This window comes from Tinamus guttatus, unplaced genomic scaffold (genome assembly GCF_059628265.1).
Source record: "Tinamus guttatus ecotype Peru unplaced genomic scaffold, ASM5962826v1 Tinamus_guttatus_pri_ptg000067l, whole genome shotgun sequence".
Lineage (NCBI taxonomy): Eukaryota > Metazoa > Chordata > Aves > Tinamiformes > Tinamidae > Tinamus > Tinamus guttatus.
In genome coordinates, this window is record NW_028288601.1 from 1,456,645 (window position 1) to 1,468,741 (window position 12,097).

Here is a 12,097-nt window from a genome sequence, read left to right on the forward strand (position 1 = left end):
CCTCAACCACTCCCATTCAAACCACCAGCCAACTCATAATGAAGCTTTAGTGGGTCAAAACTCATTCCTAGCATAGCTTCTGCAAAGTGCAACTGAGGCACAGAGTGAATTTAGCCTATTGCTCTTTTAATCATAGATTAACAGTCAGCTGCTAAAGAGTTAGCAAAGAAGCAACCTCTTTACAACTAGACTACAATGGACATTGTTATGTCCATTGTAGATTGGAGGAGTGCAACTACAAATAAGTAACAGAATTTTGTTTAGGTTAGTCATCGGAGATTTAAGTGTTTATAGCTGTGGAGATAAAGTTCAATAACTTTCCACTAGTGAAGAGTTTTCTAATCAGTGCAAGAAAAGAATCACAAGTAGATTGTTCAGCATGATTACGTCCTGACAGAGTAGCAGGGAATATATTATGGCATTATATGTTCTTTTTTTCTATCTAGGGTTCCAAGATGTGCTGAGCCAAGAACAAACTTCTCCAGCCACATTGTATAGGAAGATACAAGGCTGGTCTAGTGATCAAAATGAATGGAATGAAAACCTTTATCCCTTCTGGAAAGAAGGAGATCCCAGATGGAAGGACTGCTGGAAAGGTAGCTGCACACACAGAGTTCAAAAACATTTTTGAATTAAAAAAAAAAAAGTCCAGAAAATCCACCTCATCAACAAGTGTAGGTGCTATAATGGTATTTCCTACATGCTGCTTCATGCAATAATAAATTTGAGACCATTAGCTTGGTTACTACTATTAGTAGATTGCTTGAGGAAGCATATTATTGAGTTGTTACAGTTTCAAAAATTCATACATGTTAAGAGGCATGAGAGGCAGTAGTTAAGGATAATCCTTTAGTTTAGTTTAGTTTTGTTTTTTGGAAACATGTACCAGAGGACATGTAGCTCCAGCTCTTATACTAGGGTACTGGGAGGGACTTCAGTTGAATAATGTCAGTGAACACTCGGTTTATCATCCCCTTGTCTGAGCTGAGGTCTAAAGACGCTATCCCTGGAGAGAAATAAAAGTATTCTCCTTTGGAACATATGGAACCAATAGATAAAAATCTGATTCTCAGCTTTAAGAAGGAAATAATTCACAGATCAGTGAGTGATTTTGGCAGAGATGATAAAACCCTCTGCTTCTTGTAAACTGCAATTTTGATATGGGTGCAAGCAATTTTTGGAGCACAAATACCATTGGAAATAAGAGAGATGTCAATAAAGGATTTCAAATGCAAACAGTGTACAGTTGCAGGTAACTGTTGCCCTATGCATCCTTTACTGCAGTGAAGTGTCAATTGTATTTTCCACAGGAGGAAGGGTGAGAGCCAAGCTGGTCACTGATAGTCCAGCACTGGTAGGATCCAACGTGACCTTTGTTGTGACTCTCCAGTTTCCCAAATGCCAGAAAGAAGATAACGATGGTAACATAATATACGAGAGAAACTGCACCCAGGGTAGGTATGGTAATTGCCATCTACTACCCGTGTGTCTCACTATTGTTCTGGTGTGAGTGCCCTAAGTCTTTGAAACCTTCAGAAGCACAACCCACAATCAAAAGTTATGTTGCTTTTAACTGATACCTACACTAATGTCTAGCCTGTGTCATGCCATTTTTCCTCTTCAGAATATCACTGTACTATTTTTACACTTCTACACCTGCTATGTATAGCGGCCAACTACTTTAAGGAGATTTGTCTTCACTACAAAATTAGCTTTCTAAAGTAATGACTTTAATTTGGCTTCCTATAAATTTATTGCTTTTCAGATCACTCACAAGGTTGCCTAATCCCTAGATGAAGACAGGCTCAACTGATCACTCAGTCACAGTGTTTTCTTCCAAATTTATAAAATTGACAACTTAATTGAGACTTTTTTGTTCAATTAAGTAGAATTGTAGAATCACTAACAATTTTCTGTGTCCTGAAAACCCCCAAGGAAGAGTAAATTTCACATTTGCATATTTCAAGAATAAAAAATAACTAGGAAAACTTTATTATTTAAAAACAAGCAGTCTTTTCACCAGGGCATCACCTTTTTTTGATCATCATTACATGCTACAAGGAGCAAAAACATCACAGTTCTGCTTTTTGAAGTTACTCGATCTTGAGTGAAACAGGCTGTTGTACCGATCTTCCTCTGAACTCATAAATGTTCAGCAAATGTTTCTACTGATCAAAGTAATTTCCATTTCAAACAAGGATATTTTTTTCAGCACATGTTCTACTTCTTCCACTATCTAATGTCTTGTTAACTGCTGATACCCATTCTCTACTTAATGTCCATTTTACTGTTTGGGGAGGGACTGTCTTTCTACTACCCCGAATGGTACTATAGTTGATGTAATAGTGCCACAGAAATATTTTCTGGCAAAACAAATCACTTCCACTGCTGGCACAGATTTTTTTTTGTAATTAAATATTTAATTTTGCTTGCTGAATATCAGGGCAGCTCCACTGGCTCCAGTGAAACAGTATTACCCTCTGTAGTTGACAGCAGGTAGCAGGTTTGGGGCACGCAACTTTAAGCTATGTCTTAAAAAAGCAAACAAAACATCTCAGAAGAACTAAAATAGCCAGCTTACCCCATTGCTCCATTTGCTGTGACCTGGGATGTCTGCGTTCTGCTTTCCGGTTTACCATACGCTTCACAACTGACCAGGAACATGTCCTAATTCTAAACTTAGATCCTCCAGCTCTGCAGGATCAGTATGTCTACAACTGGACTAAATGGATCGACAACTGCGGCTGGGAAAACTGTACGAGCAACCACAGCCATAATGTATTCCCAGATGGGAAACCTTTCCCTGATCATGCTGACTGGAGAAGGAGGAACTTTGTCTACCTGTTTCATACATTTGGTTAGTACTGCAAAACATATCTTGGTTTGGTTGATGCTGCAAAACTTACATTCTGTTTGTATATTAGCTCATTTTTTCTAATATGTTTCATTTAAAGTTCTTAAAAGGCATTTGATAGTTCTCAAGTGAGAATCCCAAATTCATTCAGTGCTTTTCAGAGAGGGTATCAGCTGCTCTCTTATCTTCTGCCAGATTTTAAAATCATGTATTACCAGGAGATTTCCTTGAGGGCTAGGCATTCAGAGAACTAAAACCATAGAAAATTAGTTTCCTTTCAGTAGTATGCAAGATAGTTTTCTAGGAAAACAGTAGCCCTGAGCAGGTCAGGCAGAGGATTCGTTGACCAGTTGCTGCTACTTTGGATTCCTGAACTGAGAGAGACCACGGAGCTGTATGCCTGTAGATTAGTTTAATGGTATCGCACTTCTTGGCTCCGAAAATCGTCCATGACTGTGTGGTTCTGTTCTAGTCACAGATAGTGGGTTTTAGTATTTTCAGTTCCCGAGTATGTAATGGTTGGGTACTTCAGACGCTGGCTACACACTAACTCTTAATATCCTAATTTAGCTTCACAAATACCAATATAAGCATCAGTAATAATGACAGTAATGCTTTCAATTTTAAATAAAGTTGGTAATATTTACATATCTCAATCAGCTGTTATGAATATAAATAAGTAAATGTATACAAGGAGTTATGGTAAATGAAGCAAGAAGCATTATACCTTCTTCCTACACTGGTTACACAAGTTAATTTTAAATACTGAAGAGGTAACACTGTTCACTACATAATCCTGATATATAATTAAATTCCTTTAGAAAGATGTGGATGCCTTGTGAATGCCTTTTCTTAGATCAATGAAATTTGGAAGATCTTTCTGACATCTTTGAGAAAAATCACATAACCATGTTGTGTCAATATTCAATGCTCCAAAAGGACCTGTTTTTCAGATAACTGAGAGATGATTCTGAACTTGTATTACAATTTATACAATCATAAATTCACGGAGACACTGGTTATCTTGAACGGTTTACTGTAGCTAGCCTTAAGGGTAAAACATTTTATAAGTTCATATTCTGTTTCAGGTCAATACTATGAAAAAAAGGGACGCTTTTCAACCATTGTTTCACTCAACACAGCAAATATCACCCTTGGCAAACATGTGATGGAGGTTTCCATTTACAGGAGAGGGCACTCAACTTATGTTCCGATTGCAAGAGCAAGTAGCATTTATGTTGTAACAGGTGAGTGTCCTGAAATAAACTGTAATAAAATCCTGGAAATATTTGTTGTGTAGGTGTTACAAGAACTGAACACGAGCAATATCTGGCATGAAAAAAAGGCATTGGCCCAAGACAAGTTTTAATAAGGATGTGAAATCTCTGGCAAATTGCCTTGCATAACATAATCTACCTTTGCATCTACCTCCCTAGTAACACCTCTACTTTGTGATGAAAAGTAATTTACTAGAGGAAATGTCATCTTCAACAGGTGCTCGTGATTCCTTATATGTTCCCAGACTTCTCTGTGTAAGTGTTTCCTATTGACGTTCACTCACTAAACTGAACCAAAACAGAAACCCATGTTAAAGATACTGTCTTACATTCTGACTATTCAGGAACTTTGGATATGTTTGCTGGCAGATATGCTTGTTTTAATTGTTTTCATCCTTTTTTTCTTTTCTTGCAGATAAAATTCCATTATTTGTGAACATGTCCCAGAAAAATGACCGCAACATCTCAGACTCCATCTTCATCAAAGACTCACCAATCACATTTGACGTGAAGATCCATGATCCCAGTTACTATCTTAATAACTCTGTCATCTCCTACAAGTGGGACTTTGGAGATGGAAGCGGCTTATTTGTATCAAGCAGCTTCAGTACACCGCACACTTATACTCTACAAGGAAACTTCACTCTGAATTTAACTGTCCAAGCTATCATACCTGTACCTTGCAAGCCAGTAACACCCACTCCACCACTGCCCACCTCAGCAGGTAAGAGTTCATCTGTCAGCAGTGATACTGGATCAGCAGTAATAATAAAGAAACAGAATTTAGAATTTTAAGTATATATCTTTAAAAGCTGTATGCCATCAAAGTAAGACTCGAAAAACTCTGAGAACCTGTCTATGAATGTAGTGTCGAGACAGAATCAATAAACACATAGGCATCAGTTACACATTTAGAACCTGATTCTCATTTACAGTACATGAGATGCTACCCCAACAACACAGAGCACCATGTGAGGACATTAGGCAGACACATTCCTTTTTAGACCCTTCACCACGCAAAGTCAAATGGTTTTAATTTTGCCTATTCAGGGACATTTCCAGAGGTAAGATTTAAATTTGAACTGAAAAATAGTTATTTCACAATAGCTGCCTACATCCTGCATCCACACTCTTAGAGCTGGTTCCTTCCTCGTCTTTACTAACCTCCATTCAAAATTTAATGAGGTTGGATTGAACTAGGAAAAAAAAAATTACTCTTATTCCAAAATATGGGATTTTCACGTGGCATTAACCCAAAATTCCTTTTGCGCCTAAAATTTACATGCTATCATGTTTCAGAACAATTTTGACTATGTTCAGCACAGGCTTATCATCTCAAAGAATTTTACGTTTTGCCAAAAACCTGCAGCTTCAGCCTGGTTACTTATAATACTACTACTATGACATTGAAAACACAGCTAATTTTAATATATGCTTTTAAAAATGTTAAATGAGAAAGAAAAGGGAAAGATATAATTTCCATCACCTCCATCACCTCTTAATTTTTCAACTAACACTAAAGTAGAGCAATAGAACACAAAATCTTAAAGCTTTTGTTGGCATTTGAATTTATTCTGTAATTGATCCAGGAATTTAAATTAAGTTTTTAATTATACCAAAACTTGTAGACTCACTTATTTCTTAAAGTGACTAGCATGGTGGCTTTTGGAGTGAAGCTGTGGAGGCCCACAGTTCTGAAATCCCAGCCACACTTGGGCTATACAGAACAGCAGGGCACATACTCCTTCTTTAAGCTTCTACCATGATCACAGAACCACAGAACCACAGAACGGTTCAGGCTGGAAGGGACCTCTAGAGATCAGCTAGTCCAGCCCCCCTGATCCTATATGGATAAGTGCATTCCTGCATAGCTGTAGAGCAGAACAACTAATGGCAAATGTAATGAATGTAGTGGAAAGACATGGACATGGCCATGTTCAGAATAGCCTAAGTAGAATTTATTCTAGGCTGTGTATCTATTTTCGCTACCTAAAACAGCAATAACCCTTGAACCATCTTCTGATCCAGACTCTTCTGCTGTCGAGACAATGGAAGACAAGCCAGATGGAGGCTGCCATATTTACAGATATGGATATTACGGAGCTGACATCTCTATTGTAGGTAAGGAACCTGAGTCCACATCTCAACAGCAGAATGGGGCCAATAATGTAATATACATATGGTTGAGAAAATCTTTATTTAGCTTCTCTTTTATCTAATGTGGGACCTACAACAAGATCCTTCTCTCTTAGACCAAGCTGACATTTCTAAAGGTTGAAGCACAGCTACGACACACGCTCCCAGTAGCAGAGCTTATGGTGCCTTGGGTCTCTGCTCCACTGCCAGTGGCTGCCGCTGTGCTATAGCACAAATGTTTCCAGTCATTTGCACTGGAAGGAGCTGACAAGACTGTGGGCTGTAGCATTCTTTTCTATACCATGAGCTTCAGAAACTGGCACACCTGAAACACGCTGGCCTTGAGAGATCACATAAGGCTGAGCTGACCTTAGTACGCACAGAGGTCCTGGTTAGCAGGATGCTGAGGTAGTTACGTGGAGGCAGAACAGGAGGGAACAGCCTCGTAAGAAATGCACTGGAAGCCTCCTGCTTCAAACCCTTCAAGAAGGGTGCTAAGGGAGAAAGAAGGTTACAGAAAACAAAGCCTGAGCTGCACATCAGCTAAACTCTTGAGGTTCTGTATAGAGACACTTCAGAGCTTGTCGTATGTCCTACCCTTGACATCTGTTTCCTCTTCCAGAGGGAATCCTTGAGGTAAATATCATTCAGATGACAAACATCCAGATGACAGAAAGTCAAGCTGAAAACTCCCTCGTTGACTTTGTTGTTACCTGCCAAGGGAGGTAAGCGTGTAAATGAACCTGCCAATCGCTTTCAAACTAGGAGCTGGAACGCAGCTCGCGCTTAGATGCAGCTGCATGAACAAAAGCTGGGACCAGAGGCATTTTTATTTCTTTTCTGAAACCAAAGATAGTGAAAGTCTCACTTGAGAACTACTTCAACAGATGCTCCTGCTAGGCTCTTAGGACTCAGAACAAATGCCATGCCTAAGTAAAAATAAGAGAACTAAATAAATAGGTAGAAGTGATTTTTTTTTTTTTTTTTGGCAAAGATAGACTTTCAGGAAATAAGAAGCAGTCTACTGAAATTGGAAGAAAACTCTTTCTTTCTGGCCATGATTTTTTGATATTTAAAGTAAATGGGTGTGTCCAAGCAACTTCTCAGGTAGGAAAACATTGCATTAAAATTCCTGCTCCTAGAATGGGATTTGAATTAAGAGCATAAAGAGGTACAATTATTTTGACAATGAAACTGGAAAACCATGAATCCTTCTAAAATTAGCATTCCAATTTTATTGCACATAATACTACACATAAGAATCTGTATTCCTTCAATGGCAACAAATTTACAAACCGATTTATGGTGGCATCACCACCATGAGGGTTAAATCATAAATGAAGCAAGATTACAGAAGTGTTCATTACATAAACTGGGCAAACGGGGCTCCACGCATACGGCGCACTCTCTCTTCCCAACCCAGTCTTCCTACAGATGTGTGCACGGTGGTTTCTGACCCCACGTGCCAGGTGTCTCGGAGCGCGGTGTGTGACCCCATCGTCACTGACAAATGCCATCTCACCGTACGGAGAGCCTTTGATGAACCTGGCACGTACTGCATAAACATCACCTTGGGGGACGACACAAGCCAAGCCCTTGCAAGCGCGCTCATATCTGTAAACGGAGGTGAGTTTGCCCGCAGCGGGTGTGTGTGGTCTGTGAACAGCTTCTCCTGGGATCACCTCTCTGGGGATGGGGGAGATCACAGGTCATCCAGGTGGGTTTGAGGATGCTTAGAGGCTGCAGCTGAGACTGCCAGGATTGGTGAGCCCTCACAAAAATAGCAGATGATACCTTCCCTATGGGAATTGTTGATGTCAGAACTTGGTTTGGTTTATGTGTATGACCTAGTGAGTATGGTAATCACACAAACCCTTCAGTATCAAAGAACACAAACAGTAGTTCCGTGGTATTTTTCTACAGAACAACTCTGGCATAAAGCCTGCCCACTTCACACACAGAGAGCTCAAACACAGAGAAACTGAGAGAGGAATTTGGCTGACCAGAGACAGAATCGAAGCCTACAGCTGAGCTGTCTGTGTTGGGCCCTCTTTTTAACCTGCTGATCTTCACATGGTCTCTACTACATCAGCATAAGGGGTAGAATCAGCTTCTGGAAAGGCCTGTACCTTGCACACGGACTGCAAAGCGTGCGTGGAGCGACTGCTGTAGGTCACCTGAATGGTTAGAATAGAAAGGTCTACCTTTGGTGAGATGAGGCTCACCAGATCTTGCCCCTGATTATCCAAGCAGCCTCTCATGGAACCAGCTATTCACCAGGTCCAGTGAGAAGCCCAACTCACCACAGTGCTTCTCCACTGCCCTCCTGTGCTCCCACTTGAGCATCCTGGTGACTCTACAGTGTTTTCAATTAGCATCAGCCAAGAAACTGACGCTCTGTAGCCATTTGCTGCATCATTTTCAAGATGATTTCATTTAATCTAGGTATAAACTTAGCTATACCTACATCAGTCCATCATAACTAAGGCACTCCCAATCTGTGAGTGCGTGTGCGAATTAGAATGTAAGAGAGGTCGCTGATATGAATTCCACTGAAACATTTGTAAACATCTACCAGGCATCATTATTCTCCATTCAAGGGAAAGTAAATACCTATGATCCTCTAAAAACAGCAAAATTTGGGGCTTGAGTATACTTAAACAACTCTCCTTTGGAGTTAGGCAGACTGTGCCTGGGTTATGTGGGCACTGTACAAAACACCAGCTCCTAACCCAGTTAAACTGCTGTTGAAGGGGTTGCAGTCCTATGAGTTATGCCTGTTCCATAGGTCTGTGGGGTTTTGCAAACTAGTTCAAGGGCCTATACGATTCATAAAATAATGCAAATCCCTACAGTATCAACAAAAATACTGGGTAAACTAGGACTGATGTCAAAGCTTTTTTTAAAAAAAATCGACAAGCTAAAGAATGCATGAGGCACACATCCCAAGTAAATGGTAAACCCAAAAGTGATATCTTCATTTTAATATATAGCAATTATAAATTAATACACTGGTAAATCAACATGTATTTCTAGGTTTTTCATTGTATAAATACTACTAATGTGAGCAATTAACATCAATAACATCAATTAACATCAATAAGTGTCAGCCTGTGAACTGTAAAATTAAGATATTTAACATTAATCAAGAAATAACTGTGTTGATTTGGCCTCTTTCTCTCTCAGATACAATGAAATTAGGAGTAAATCTGAGTGCAATGGCCCCTAACACACCAGAACGCAGATTTCAATGACAAGCAGAGTCCAGCGTTGATCTCCCCCCATGAGAATGTTACAAAAGCAGAGCCCTGAGCTCTTTAAAGGAGTAAGGCAAAAAAACCCGGCTCATGGCACTCAGCCCCATGTAACCATGTTGGGATATGGACTGAAACAGCCAATAATACATTGGAAATTTATTTTTTTCATCCCTTCTTCCTTATCATCCCTTAGACAGTAAAATAATGATAGTTCTCACATTATACATTAAAGAGACTATGTACGTTATATGCTCCATATAAGTGGTCCCATAGCATAGCCATTGGGCAAGGAGCAAGTGAGCTCCATCTTGTGGGGCCCAGCAAGCCCCTCTGTTCCCTTCCACGCTGAAAGGGCAATCGTGGTTTCAGGAGCACGTCTGATGGAGCTGCCAAAGCCCAGCTCGCAGTCTGATGGCACTGAGAAATGAACTGGTTGGGCTGCGGGGGCACCGCTCCTGCCAAAGGCACTGACCTCCAATGGTTAGCACGCTTGACACACTAAATGTACTCCAATTCATAAAGTAACCTCGTAAAAATGACACGGTCCTTAAAAAAAAAAACATTCCACTGTAAAAATGAGGGTAAACTTCTAATCAACCTACTTCCTGAAACCTAGGACCATCCTCCAGAACAACAGAAGGCGTCTTTATCTTCCTTGGTTTGCTGGCCGTGTTTGTCGTCATTGTGGCTGTTGTCCTTTACAAGTAAGTTGCTGTCTACTGCGATTAATAATAGTTCAGGGAAGTGACAAAAATATTAATTTAAATTAACCATACCAACAAGCTGAATTTGCTTTAGCTATATTTTTCTTTTTTATTGCTGTTCACAAATATTCTGGCAAACGGCCACAAAAATGAGTTTACTGCTTTAAGCCATAAAAACATCAAAAATATGCCAACATTAAAGAATTTCATAGAAGATTATATTTTGTGTTCATAAACACAAAGAGTAATACTGTAAAGTCTGGGAACTGCAGTAAGTGATTTATGTATCCAGTCAAAGATAACCAACAAAAATTGAATTTAGCTTTTGAACTCTTACAAGCAGTATTTGAGAATGAGTCACTGACCAAGTATTAATCACCAAAATTCTTCATTAAAAAATAACAAATAAATTGGGGAAAGGGTACTGAGCATGCAGAAAAGTAGATAACCAAAGCATTTGTTACTGCAGTATTAGTTTGGGAGTTTCTCACCAGATTTTAGGAGTACACTGAGGCTCCTGAGTTAAAGGAGCACTCACTCTTCAGGCGGTGGTTAAGAAAAGCCCTCCACGGAGCAAAACAACAACTAAGCAACAGAGCCTCCTCCTTAACTGAGCCACAACTCATCTGTGGCAGGTACTGCTGCAGGGGCTTCTATGGGACTGAAGGGGGAAGGAGAAGAAAGAACAAATATCACAAATTCATAACTGATTCTCATGAGTACTGGTTATTAAGTTGAGTATGAACCTTCATTTAAATGGCTTTTGGCAACGAACTAACTACACACGTTCCTTGCAGGAGATACAAACAATACAAACCTATCGAGAGAAGTCCAGGACAAGCAGAGAACCAGGAGGGATGGAGCACTTATTTCAGCCATTTCAAAACCATTTTCTTCTCTAAGAGCAATGAGAAAGATCCCTTGCTGAAAAGCAAGCCAGGCATTGTTTAAATCTTTAGTCTAACACTGACTGTTAGATTAAGTACAGGACTCACATCTGAATTGTACTTTGGATTTTTTTTCTTATAAAAACAAGGGGCTAAGGTGATAACATATAGACTGTTTGATAACTCTGGGGGCTGGGTGCAATTAGAAATTTTCATGAAATAGTCCTTAGAAAAGATTGAGGTAGCTTTGAGTATTTGTTGTTTTTGCTTGTGACCTAGGATACCTCTATAAGTGACCATCCCATTCTTACCTGTTTTCTCACTTTATTACTTGCAAAATTAATCAGATTGGTAATCCAGAGGAAAAAAGAATAGAGTTTTTGTTTGTTTGTTTTTTAACTTGTAGATAACGAATCTTAAATATACAGCACAGTGCAGTTGTTTACTACATTGCTATGGGGAGCAATGTACAAGTCTCACTATAATCCAGACCACGGACACCCAAACAACAGACTGACAAGACCTACCTACATGGCTCTGCCCGGCAGGAATTTCTAGTCTGCATCCCACATAAAATCCTTGGATGCAACCGCTGGTGGTGGCTTTGCTTCCTGCTGTCTCCATGGCTCTGGAGATATTGGATTGGCACCACCACTCCCCAGAGGGCATATGTGTGTTCTGGGGACAAGCAGAACGAGGCTCCTATCAGAGAGGTGCCAGCATTTTACTCCCAGAACAGAAAGTTTTTTCTTGTCATCTCATGGGGTAGAGACACCATTTTCTGCTTGTTCTTGCACCCTTTCTCACTTTGACTACTTACTCAAACAAAAGAAAGTACCATGGTAAATAATGGTAAATAATGTGGTAAATAATACAATACGCTCCAGTTTCTGCTTTTGCATGACTAATGAACTCCATAAAATTGATGCAGCTTAGTGTAGCTGCAGCTTTGGGTTAACAAAACTCATTTTGGGGCCTTTCT

General features: G+C 39.7%; 1 protein-coding gene across 1 annotated transcript; it reads left to right on the top strand.

Annotated features, from left to right (window-relative positions):
• Positions 1–303: 303 nt before the first annotated feature.
• GPNMB (glycoprotein nmb) lies at positions 304–11,322 on the top strand. Its single transcript, XM_088519675.1, has 10 exons — positions 304–596; positions 1,311–1,454; positions 2,684–2,857; positions 3,943–4,101; positions 4,547–4,876; positions 6,130–6,252; positions 6,890–6,992; positions 7,691–7,893; positions 10,141–10,228; positions 11,026–11,322. Exons 1-10 carry the CDS (start codon positions 416–418, stop codon positions 11,177–11,179), a joined length of 1,659 nt encoding a protein of 552 aa, XP_088375801.1. The 5' UTR covers positions 304–415; the 3' UTR covers positions 11,180–11,322.
• The last annotated feature ends 775 nt before the right edge of the window (positions 11,323–12,097 follow it).